Source organism: Zonotrichia albicollis, chromosome 33, assembly GCF_047830755.1.
Source record: "Zonotrichia albicollis isolate bZonAlb1 chromosome 33, bZonAlb1.hap1, whole genome shotgun sequence".
NCBI classification, from domain to species: domain Eukaryota; kingdom Metazoa; phylum Chordata; class Aves; order Passeriformes; family Passerellidae; genus Zonotrichia; species Zonotrichia albicollis.
In genome coordinates, this window is record NC_133851.1 from 3,737,799 (window position 1) to 3,750,026 (window position 12,228).

The 12,228-nt window shown below is 59.1% G+C and overlaps 1 protein-coding gene across 2 annotated transcripts; it reads left to right on the plus strand.

The window, feature by feature from the left end:
* The first annotated feature begins 825 nt into the window (after positions 1-825).
* EIF4B (eukaryotic translation initiation factor 4B) lies at positions 826-11,630 on the plus strand. Of its 2 annotated transcripts, none has more exons than XM_074530651.1 (15): positions 826-962; positions 4,023-4,160; positions 5,454-5,662; positions 6,672-6,788; positions 6,982-7,036; positions 7,205-7,348; positions 7,737-7,847; positions 8,011-8,178; positions 8,713-8,947; positions 9,378-9,496; positions 9,575-9,785; positions 10,357-10,424; positions 10,710-10,800; positions 10,894-10,948; positions 11,442-11,630. In XM_074530651.1, the coding sequence occupies exons 1-15, from the start codon at positions 950-952 to the stop codon at positions 11,517-11,519; spliced, it is 1,812 nt and encodes a 603-aa protein (XP_074386752.1). In that variant the 5' UTR covers positions 826-949; the 3' UTR covers positions 11,520-11,630. The 2 variants fall into 2 exon arrangements, with proteins under 2 accessions (XP_074386752.1, XP_074386753.1); XM_074530652.1 differs by having other exon boundaries at positions 10,713-10,800.
* The last annotated feature ends 598 nt before the right edge of the window (positions 11,631-12,228 follow it).

Sequence of the window (12,228 nt, forward strand, 5' to 3'; positions counted from 1 at the left end):
CGGGGGTCCCAGTGCGGTGCTCGGGGGTCCCACTGCGATACCCGAGAGTCCCAGTGCGGTGCTCGGTGGTCGCGGTGCGGTACCCGAGGGTCCCGGTGCGGTGCTGGGGGTCGCAGGCGTCCTCGTGCCCAGGAGTTCCGGAGTCGGGAGTTCCTCGGGTGTCGGTGCCCGGAGGTACCGGTATCTCGGGCAGATGTCTGGCAGTGTCAGTGCCCGAGGGTGGCGGTGTCCGGGAGTCCCCGGGGTGTCAGTAGACCGGGGCTGTTGGTGCCCAGAGGGTGACGCGCCCGGAGATGCCGGGATCGGGGATCTCGGGGCGCTGCCACGGGTGTCGGTGTGCGGGGCATCGCGGTGCCGGGGGCTGTCGGTGGCGGTGGGAGGTTGTATGCGGGGCTCCTGCTGTCGGGGGTCCCAGTGACCGGGAATCCCGGGGGTGTCAGTGCCCAGGGGTCCCAGTGTCCCGGGCTCCGGTAAGTGACGGGTTCGGCGCGTCTCGGTGTCCGGGGTGTCGGTGCTCGAGAGTTCTGAGCAGCCCGGGTGGTGCCTGGGGCTCCGGGAGCTGTCGGTGTCGGCCGGTGCCCGGGGGTGTCAGTGCTGGGGGTCCCGGGGCTGTCAGTGCCGGGGCTGTCAGTGCCGGGGGTTCCGGGGGTGTCGGCCGGTGCCCGGGGCTGTAAGTGCCGGGGGTCTGGGTCTGTCAGTGCTGGGGGTTACGGGGATACCGGCCGGTGCCCGGGGCTGTCAGTGCCGGGGGTCCCGGGTCTGTCAGCGCCGGAGGTTTCGGGAGTCCCTCCCCCTCCGGCCCCACCCCCGCAGAACCTGCCGGCCCCAGGCCCCGCCCCCGGCCCAGACCACGCCCCCGGGCTTTTGCCCCGCCCCCTGACAGGGCGCGACGCTCGTGGTCACGTGACGCCGCCATCCGGGTCCTTTGCCTTCTCTGCCTCGTCCCAACATGGCGGCCCCAGGTGAGCGCTGCGCCGCGGGCCCGGGCCCCGCCGGCCCGCGTGGAGCTCCGCGGGCACTGATGGCGGCACCGATGGCGGCCGCGGGGCTGCTCCGAGCACCGTCGCTTCCGGAGATGGTGCTGGGGGGGAGACGGTGGCGGGAAAAGCGGGGGAAGCGGCGGGAAAACCGAACCCCCCCCCTTCCTCCTCCGCCGCGTCCCCTCAGGGCGGGCGCGCGCCCTTCCCCCCCCTCCCGCCGCTTCCCATTGGCGGGGGTGCGCGCGCGGCCTGTGATTGACGTGCGCGCGCCGGGCCCCCCCAACACCCCCCCCGTCTCCCATTGGCGGGGGCGCGCGCGCCAGGCCGGTGATTGACGTGCGTGCGCCCGGCCGGTGATTGACGTGCGCGCGCCGGGCGCGGCCCGGCGCGTGCGCGCGGAAGGGGGGGAGGGGGCGACGCGCCCACGTGGCCGCGAACGGGGGGGGTCGGAGGGGCCCCAGTACCGGGAGTTCGGGGGGAGAGGTGGGATCAGGTTCCCCCCCCTCCATTTGCCCCCGGGGGCTTCACCGGGACCCCCTTCCCAGGCCCGCCGTGCCCTTGAGGCTCCTTGGGGTCAGTTATGGGGGAGGCGGGGCAGGATGTGACCCCTCCCAGCCCCTCCAGGGGTCGGTCCCGCCGTGGGGGGGCACACCAGACACCCCCCAGTTCCAGCCCGGCTCTCCCCTCCATTCCCAATCCCGCAGCATCTCCCGGGATCCCCGGCTCTGCTTGGAGTGGGAGGTGCGTCCCGGTACCGGGGTGAGCACGGGGCGTTGGAAGGTGCCCCCACCCCGCCTGGATCCATCCCTGTCCCGCCTTTCCCTGGGCCTCGGGTGCTGACCGCATTCCCAGCCCTGTCCCAGGCTGGTTTCCTGCGGGAGGTCGGGTCACCCTGGGGCAGCTCTGAGCCGCTCCTGCATCCCAGGCTGGGATTCTCTGAAATCCACAGTGGGGAGGGAATGATGGACTGGGAGGAGATGGAGCCATCCCAGGGGTCTCACACACCACCATCCTCTCCCAGTTCCCTTGGGGAAACACTGCTGGTGGTGGTGCTCTCCATGCTGGATTTCCATGGAATAACACATTTCCAGGCCATTCTATGAGCAATCCGACCTCCATCCTTTTTATCCTCGTTAAAGCCCTTTGGTTGATTAATTAATTATTGTTATCGCTGGTCAGGATATCTGACTGGAAGCTCTGGCCATCCAAAAATTCATGATCTCTCCTTTAAAAAAAAAGAGGGGAATGTTTTTCCAAGCTTTTCTCTTTCATGTCCTTGAAACTCATCAGTTTTGCTTCCCCTGGGACCCCTATTGACCTCCCCAAAACCTGATGGGGGAACGAGGTGACTCCACCATTTCTCTGGGGCTCCAACCCCCCTGGCTCCACCCAGAGGGATTTTTCCTGGCAAATGCAGCAATTTTTGCCAGGAAAGGTCCCAGATCCAGCGGCAGAGCCACATGATGGCAGCAGTTCCTCCCAGAGGGAGGGAATTGTGAATCCAAAGCCACCTTCCAGGAAATGCCCCGGTTTTCCAGGAGGGTCACAGCTTGTGCCTGGGTGTGTCCCCACAGGGGGTGGGATGGGGACAATGTTTCCAGTGGTAATAACAAATAAAGGGGCTGGGGGGTGGCTCCTGGGTCCTCCTGTGTCCCCTCCCAGTGACTCCTGTCCAATTGTGGTGTCTCATGTCCAGCTCTTCGTATCCCATCCCATGTCCCATCTTGTGTTCGATCCTGTCACTTCTGTCCCCTCTTGGCTGCTCCTGTGCCGCCTCCTGTCCCATCCCAGTTCCTCATATCCCATCCTGGTGCCTCACATCCGTCCCTGGTTCCTTCTGTCCTGTCCTGGTGGCTCCTGTCCCACCCTGATGCCCTCATGGCCCATCCCAGCACCTCATGTCTCTCAGTGCCATATTCCATGCAAGTGCCTGTGTCAGTACCTCATGTCCCATTTGTGTCCCATCCTGGTGCCTTATGTCCCATCCCACTGGCTGCTGTCACATCTTGGTGGCTTCTGTCCACTCTCAACTCCTTGTGTCCTATCCTGACACCTCCTGTCTCCTCGTGACTCCTCCTGTCCCCTCCCAGTGGCTGCTGTCCCATCCTGGTGCTCTGCGTTCCATCCTAGCACTTCCTATCTCATCCTGGTGCCTTGTGTCCCATTTCATGTTCCCTCCTGGCACCTCATGTCCCATCCCAGTGGCTCCTGTCCTGTTCCAGCTCATCCCATCCCATCCTCATCAACCCATGTCCCCATCTGTCACCTTGTGTCCCATCCCAGGGCCTCCTGTCCCATCCTGGTGCTTCATGTCCTCCTGTACTGTTTCCTCCTGGCTCCTGCTGTCCTGTCTCATGTCCCTTCCCAGTGGCTCCTGTCCCATCCCAGCTCCTCCCATTCCATCCCAATGTCCCGTGTCCCATCCTGTCACCTTGTGCTCCATCCCGAGGCCTCGTGTCCCACTCGGGTGTCTTCTGTCCCATCCCATTGTCTCGTATATCCTGGTGCCTTGTGTTCCATGTCAGCTTCTCGTGTCCCATCCCAGTGTCCCATGTCCCATTCTGGTGTCCCCAGTCCCATCCCAGTGTCTCGTGTCCTACATCCTGGTGCCTCACGTTCCATGTCAGCTCCTCGTGTCCCATATCCCATCTCTGTGCCCCATGTCCCACCCTGCTGTCCCCAGTCCCCTCTGCCCCCTCTGTTCCTGTCCCTGCTCTCATTCCACCTATTCCCATTCTCCTTCCCTCCCATTCCCACTCTTTTTCTGACCCATTCCTGCTCTCATTCCCTTCTGTCCCAGCTCTCATTCCCACACATTTCTGCTCCCATTCCCGCTCTGATTCCATTCTCATTCCCTCTCTGTCCTGCCATCCCCATTCCCACTATTTCCATTCTCATTCCCTCTCTGTCCTGCCCATCCCCATTCTCATTCCCACCATTTCCATTCTCATTCCCACTGTCATTCCCACCCTTTCCCCGTTCAGTTCCCCCCTTCCCCACTCGGGTTCCCGCTCTGATCCGTGTCTCCGCTCGCTCCCGCAGCGGCAGCGAAGAAGAAGCCAAAGAAGGGGAAGACGCTGACGCTGACGGATTTCCTGGCTGAGGATGGGGGGGGCGGGGGGGGCCCCACCTACATCCCCAAACCTGTGAGCTGGGCCGACGAGACCGACGACCTGGAAGGTGAGCGTGGCATTCCTGCAGCCAGGAGGGCATTCCCAGCCCTGGGGTTGGCATTCCCAGCCCCCAGAGCCAGGATGGCATTCCTGGAGCCAGGATGGCATTCCCAGCCCCCAGTGCCAGGATGGCATTCCCAGCCCCCAGTGCCAGGATGGCATTCCTGGAGCCAGGATGGCATTCCCAGCCCCCAGAGCCAGGATGGCATTCCCAGCCCCCAGAGCCAGGATAGCATTCCCAGCTCTGGGGTTGGCATTCCCAGCCCCCAGAGCCAGGATGGCATTCCTGGAGCCTGGACAGCATTCCCGCCTCTGGGGTTGGCATTCTCAGCCCCCAGAGCAGCATCCCCAGAGCCAGGATGGCATTCCTGGAGCCTGGATGGCATTCCCAGCTCTGGGATTGGCATTCCTAGCCCCGAGAGCCAGGATGGCATTCCCAGCTCTGGGGTTGGCATTCTCAGCCCCCAGTGCCAGAATGGCATTCCTGGAGCCAGGGTGAGAATGGTATTCCTGGAGCCAGGATGGCATTCCCACATCTGGGATTTACATTCCCAGCCCCCAGAGCAGCATTTCTAGAGCCAGGATAGCATTTTTAGTCTCCAGAGTGGCATTTTCAGCTCTGTGATTAGCGTTCCCAGTCCTAGAAGCAGTATTCCCAGAGCTGGAACAGCATTCTCAATCCCTGGGCACCATTCTGAGCTCTGAGGTTGGCATTCTCAGCTTCCAGACTGGCATTCCCAGCTCCTGGAACATAATTCCTGCCTTCCAGATTGGAAGGCTCCAGGATTGGCATTCCTAGCTGCCAGTGGCATCCATAACTGGAAAAATCCAGTGGCTGTTTGGGTTTTGGGAAATAATGAAGCTGGGAGAGCCATGCAAGTTTTCCTTAGGGATGAGACTCAGTGTGCAGCCAAGTGGGGGAGCAGCAGTGGGATATTGAGGCATTGGGGACCGGATTCACCAGAGCTTCCCACTGAGCCAGGCTGGAATCCAAGCTGGAATGAATCCTGAAAAGCCACTCATGAGATTGCCTGTCCCTGCCTTGGGTGCTCTGGATGGCTTCAGGGCACCTTTTCCATGGATTTACCAGTGCTGCCAGCAGTTGCCTCCGGGTGCCTCTGTATGACTCCGGTTTCTTCCCACTGCCTGCAGTTGCTTCCAGCTGCCTCTGTCTGGGTGGGCTGTGGGATGATTGCTGCCTCCAGCTGACCTGGCCAGCTCAGATGGCCCCAGCTGGCTCCGGGCAGCTGCAGCTGGCTCTGGCCGTGTGGCTGTGCCCACATCCCGGCTTTCCCCGCAGTCTCCACCACGTGGCACAGCAATGATGACGACGTTTACCGGGCGCCTCCGATCGACCGCTCCATCCTTCCCACGGCCCCGCGCGCTGCCCGCGAGCCCAACATCGACAGAAGCCGCCTCCCCAAATCCCCTCCGTACACGGCATTCCTGGGAAACCTGCCCTATGATGTCACCGAAGAGTCCATTAAGGATTTCTTTCGAGGACTTAATGTGAGTGACGTTCCAGAGGGCAGAAATGCTGCTCTCTGTCTACCAGGCACCCGTATTCCATTGCCATGGGGTGTGGGTGTCTGTAGGTTGATCCTGAGAGAATCCCTTGGTTCCCCAGCCATGGATCAGCCATTCCCGCTCTTCCAGTGGGATTGAGGAGCCTCCAGTGGGGGAATTTCCCTGTGGAATCGGTGGAGGTTAGACTGGGGGATGGGGCAGGGTAGGGCAGCTGGTTTGCTCCCAGGTGGAAAGAAAACAGCATCAGGAAGCTCATGGATCACACAGAGGTGTTGAAAACCACAAACTGGGAGAAACCAAGTTTATTCCCATTTGAACCTACCCTGCTTTTCCCTCTCCAGCTCCACATCTGACCTTGGCCTTCCTTATTCCTTTTCTCTATTTCTTGGCATTTGTCATTCTTTAATTCCGTGGACGTGTTGTGGATTCTCCTTTGGTCCAAGCAAGATCTTGGCTTTGCAAGAGATTTCCTATCAGGAAATCCATCCCAGGAAAATCTAAGGGATGCTTTGGGGACCCCATGACCACCTAAGATGTCATTTGGGAATGTGGCTCCTGACATATCCCAGGGCTCCGATCAGGAATGAGCAAGGAGCTCCCACGTTTTGGGAGCCAGAATTTAGGGAAAGGAGGTTGTGGAACTTGTGCTGGACACATCCAGGGCTGGTTTTCCTCTTGGATGAGCTTTAAGATGGCTCTTGCTTGCTTCCCTGAGCTCACGTAGGAGCCTGTAGAGCATACCCGGCCCTTCCCATTGTTCCCAGTTCAGCTGCCAGAGCTGGGATTCTCTTCCCAGTCCCTCAATCCAAAACTGTTGGAAAGTTCTGCAGTGTTTAGGGCGGGACCCCTGTCTTCCACCTCATGCACGAGGAACCCCCTCAATCCCTCGATATCCATGAGTTGCTCCATCCCAGATCCTGCCACCCTTGCACGTTCCCCTTTGGAAGCCAAGATCCTGAGGTGAGCTTCCCTGCCTTCCCTCCCTTGGCAGATCAGCGCCGTGCGGCTCCCACGGGAACCCACCAATCCCGAGAGGTTGAAAGGTTTCGGATACGCGGAATTCGAGGATATTGATTCCCTGTTCCAGGCCCTGAGCCTCAATGAAGAGGTGAGTCCAGTCCCAGCTTCCAAGAGCACGTCCTAGGGCCTAAAGGGTCTCCAAGGACCTGGAGAAGGGTTTGGACATGGGCCTGGAGTGGTGGGAAAAGGGCAAATGGCTTCCAGCTGGAAGAGGGGAGGGTCAGGTGGGATATGGGGAGGGAATTCCCAGCCCAGCACTCACTTCCCACTGTTGTTCCCAGTCTTTAGGAAACAGAAGGATACGAGTGGATGTGGCAGATCAAGCTCAGGATAAAGGTGAGCGTCCCGCTGAGGACATGGATCAGGCACGGTGGGGATTCAGGGAGAGTGGCCAAGGGCCCAGCCCTGACCCTGTCCTGTTTCCTTCCTTTCCTTTTAATCTTGATTCCCTTTCCCACTCCTTTTGCCTCTCCTTGTCCCTGTCCGTGTCCTGGCTCCTGGCAGACCGGGATGATCGCTGCTTCGGCAGAGACCGGGATCGCTTCCGGGACTCAGAGCGGTTCGAGAGCGACTGGCGCGCGCGTCCGGCTGCTCCCGACACCTTCGATGACTACCCCCCGCGCCGGGGCGACGATGGATTCGGGGACAGTGAGTGAAGAGAACGGGCCCAGCATTCCAGGCATTCCCTCCTGTGTCCCAAGATCTAGGGACACCTGACACTGCTCAGCCTGAGATTAGGAACCACCTGAGCTCATTCCCACCCCGAGTTTGTTCATTCCCATCTGGTCCTCATTCATTCCCAGAACTCAGTTCCACCCTGAGCTTGTTCATTCCCCATTTGGAGCTCATTTGTTCTCTGCTGTCATTCCAACTCCAAGCTCATTCATTCCCAAAACTCTTCATTCCCACCTGAGCTCATTCCCAGTTTGTAAGGATGAATGGGTCCTCCTTCTTTCCCATATGGAGCAGTATTAGGATTTTCTTCCTTTCTCCTGGAATCGGTGCCTATCCCAGTAAAAACCCATCCTGCTTCCAGGATATCGTGATCGCTACGATGACCGGTATCGGGACGGGCCACGGCGGGACATGGATCGTGGTTTTGGGAGCCGGGATCGCTACGACGACCGCAGCAGGGATTACGACCGAGGTGGGAATTCCCAAGGGTTTTCACGGGCCGAGAGAGTGGGATCAACACCCTCCCCCATGGCCAGCGAGTAACTGGGAATCCCCCAAATTCCCAAACTGTTTTCACTGGGAATCTGGGCTGCATTATCCCTAGTGACTCTCTGGTGATCTGTCTCCTTCCCCAGGCTACGATTCCCGAATAGGCAGCGGCCGGAGAGCCTTTGGAAGCGGGTACCGCCGGGACGATGATTACCGTGGCTATGAGGATCGTTATGACCGGCGGGATGACCGGATGGATCGGTGGAATTCCCGGGATGATTACGGCCGGGATGACTTCCGCCGTGAGGACAGAGGTGGGGTGGGACTAGGGCTGTTCCTTTGGGAAAGGTGGGATATGATGGCAACGATCCCGTGGGAAAGGTGGGAGCAATAGGGAATGGTGAGATATGATGGGAATGATCCCGTGGAAAAGATGGGAGCAATAGGGAGTGGTCCCTTAGTAATGGTGAGATGAGATGGCAATAATCCCATGGAAAAGGAGGGAGCAATAGGGAATGGTCCCTTAGGAATGGTGGGATATGATGGGAATGATCCCTTGGGAAGGATGGGATGTGGGGAGAAGGGTCTCTTGAGAAAGGCAGGATGGTACAGGAATGATCCCCATGGAAAGGTGGGAAGGACATGGAATGGTCCCTCAAGAAAGGTGGGTTAAGATGGAAATGCTCCCATGAAAAAGTGAGAGAGTGGGAACAATCCCTTGGGAAGGGTGAGCTGGGGAAGGAGATGATTCCTTGGGAATGGCAGGATGGGACAGGGATTGTGCTGTCAGTCCCAGCACTGTTGCAGGTGGGATCAATGCTCACCATGATCTCCTGGCTCGTTCCCAGGTCCCACCCAGAGACCGAAGCTCAACCTGAAGCCCCGGAGTGCTCCCAAGGAAGAGGAAACTTCAGCAGCTCCCGCTGCCCAATCCAGCCGGGCTGCTTCCATCTTCGGGGGGGCCAAGCCTGTGGATACAGCGGCTCGGGAGCGGGAGGTGGAGGAGCGGCTCCAGAAGGAGCAGGAAAAACTCCAGCGGCAGCTGGAGGACGACAAGAGGATTGACAGACGGCCCCGGGAAAGGTGGGAATGGTGCCTTGGGAAAGAGGGAATGGGATGGGAATGGTCACTTGGGAAATGTGGGAAGGGCTGGGAGTTGTCTTTTGGGATACATGGGATGGGTAAGGAATAATTGCTTGGTAGTGATGGGATGAACAAAGGATGATCCCACCCAAAAGGTGAGGGGATATGGAATGGTTTCTTGGGAAAGGGGGTACTGGCTAGGAGTGATCCAGTGGCAAAGAGGGGAGTGGGCAGGGAATGATCCCTCAGGAAATTCGGGGCTGGTCTCCACAGAGAGATGGGCAGAACAGGGAATGGTCCCCATGGAAAAGCGGGATGGGTGGCAGTGACCCTTGGAAGTGGTTCGGGTCGGATGATGTTCATCCTATGGGAAAGGTGGGGTGGGGCAGCCCTTTCCCAGTCCCCTGATCCTGTTTCCACCCTGTCCCAGGCATCCAAGCTGGCGAAGCGAGGAGAACCAGGAGCGATCCCGGACAGGCAGCGAATCCTCCCAGAGCGGCCCCGCGGGACCCCCGGGAACGTCCACGGGCTCCGGCCCCACCGGCCGGAGTGAGTCGGGGTCCAGGGCAGCCACGGCGCCCAGCCCGGGGCTGCCAGCATCTGCCACACGGCTTTGTGTCCCCCCAGCCACACGGAGGAGGGAGAGCGAGAAATCCCTGGAAAATGAGCCCCTAGGAAAAGAGGAGGAGCCGCCCTCACCGCCCCCCAAGTCCCGGGAGGAGAAGCCGAAGGTGATGCCGGCGCCGCCTCCCAAGGAAAACGCCTGGATGAAGCGGAGCAGCCAGAACCCCCCCGGCAATTCCCAGAGCTCTGACTCGGAGCAAGCCTCCCCAACCAGGTGGGTGTTCCAGGAAGGAGTGGCCTGGGGGGTGCTTTTCCAGCCCAAAGCATTCCATGGCTCTCTGCTTTTCCCTAGTGGAGGACCCCAAGGGCTGGGAGTAGGGGACCCTGACATTCCCAGGGATGATCCTGTAGTGCATCTCAACATTTCTACTGCCTATCCCAACCTTTCTAAGGCCCATCCCAACATCCCTGTATCACAGAGGTGTTCTGTGCACCATCCCAGTGTTCCTGTGGCCCATTCCATGGAGTCACTGGCACATCCCAACATTCCTGTGGCCCGGGGATGCTCCTGCCACACATCCCAATATTACCCATGTTCTGTGGCACATCCCAACACTCCTGCAGCCCATGAAGGCTCTTCTGCTCATCCCAACCTTCCTGGGCTCCATCCCAGCATTCTTGTGCCCAATCCCAATTTTCCTGTGGTTCAGGGACGTTCCTGTGCTCCACCCTAACATTCCCAGGCTCTATCCCAAAATTCCCATGCCCCATTCCTCCATGTCCCTGGAATGGGGCCATTTAAGGGACCCCCCCTGATGCCCCTCCCCCGTTTTCTGTCTCCCCAGTGGGGGCCCCTCCGGCCCCACCCCCCCTGGAGATGATGGGGGCCCCCCCAGGACCCCCCAGAGGAGAGGTGAGAATGGGAGGAGGGGATTGGGAAGGCTCGAGGTTGGTTCTGGGGATTTGGGGAAGTCTTGGGAGCACTTGGGGAGCTCAGAAGGTGTTTAGGGGGGGTTTGGGGGATTTTAGGGGAGCTTGGGGAGGGGGCTCAGGGGGAGGTTGGTATCAGGGGATCTGGGAGGGTTGAGGCATTTTGTGGGGGGTTTTAAAGGGGGTTGGGGGGGGTTCCAGGGATGCTGAGGCCTTGCTGGGAGGCTCAGGGGGTTCTGGGGGCTGTGACCCCCCCACCCTTTCCCAGCAGAGGAGCTGAAGCCTGAAGGGGGTCGGGAGAGCAGCTCCAAGGGCCGGAGCTGCAGCCGTGGCCCTGCAGGAATGGGGGACCCTGAGAGGTGAGACCCTCCCCCAAAACCCCCTCAGGAACCGGGAACCCCCCCGGGCACACAGAATTTTCCAGAAATTGACCTCTGACCTCTGCTCCTTAGGAGGGACCCCCGGAAGGAGCACGAGCCAAAGAAACTGGAGGAGAACCCCCCCTCTGTAAGGATCCAGGGGGACCCCCCCTCAAATCCCGGGTTTGGGGGGTTTGGGGAATTTCACCATAACTGATTCCCCATGCCTCCAGTTACCAGCAGGGGCTGGGACCCCTCTTTGGGGTGAGGGAACCCCCAGGGGACTTCGACCTCTCAAATCTCATTTTTTGGGATATTTTGGGAATTTTCTGCTTTACTGTCCCACTCCCTCTGCCCACCCCCACAGTTCAGCCTTGGACAGTGTGTGAAACCCCTTTTGGGGGTGCATGACTCCCTGGGGGTCTTCACCCCATGCAAATCTTGATTTTTTGGGGGGTCTTGGGAATTTTTTTTCAACAATGACCCCCTCGCCCTCCCAGCTGAACCTCCCCAGCAGTTTTGGATTTCTGTGGTCCCTTTTGGGAGGCTGTGACCCTCTGGTTTTGGGATGTGTGAGCCCCTGGGGAGTTTTATCCCCCTCACATCCCATTTTTGGGAATTTTTCCTGGTTTTTCCTGCAGTTCAGCCATGCCAGCAAATATGCCGCGCTCTCCATGGATGGGGAGGATGAAGGTGATGATGAAGAAGGAGCTGAGTAAAAGCTTCCTCCCCCTCCTCCTCCTCCTCAGCTGCCACGGGAACCTCCGGAGATTCCCAAAAATCCCAACCTTGATCCAGGCGAGACGGAAATAAAGCCTAAAACTCATCAATTCCCTCAGCTACAGCTTCTTAAATCCCGACAAAAAAAACCCCACCATGAACCAATGGGAACCACCCCAAAATCAACACGGGGGGCGGGAGGAGTAATTCCAAGAGTTTTCTTGAAAGAAAAGCCTCCCTCTCTGTGTTTTACATGGAATAAGGGGTGAGGAAGAGCTGGCCTTCCTCCCACCCCCTCCTCACTGGAGCCCCTCCAAAACAGGATTGGGAGGCATCCAATCCCCCCTCCTGGGATCCCCCTCTGCCCCCCATTTTCCTCACCTCTGGAATGTTGATTTTCCCCTGGACACCTTCATCATCCTCCTGCTCACAGGTGTCCCCCCAGTCCCCCACCCAATTTTTGGGATGCAAACCCTGCCCTTTACACAGGAAAACTTGGATTTCCACCCCAGAACCTCAAGATACTCTGAGATTTTGAGATTTGGGGTGGGCTGTAAAAATGTGTAAAAAGAACCTTCCCAGAGGTTTTGGGAGGTCCTGGGGGAGTTTTGGGGTTCTCCCCCAGGCTGGGGGCTGTTTGTTTTCTCCAATAAAATGAGCTGAAAAATATCAGAAAGGCCCCAAATCCTTCTGCCCTTCTCCTCCCCA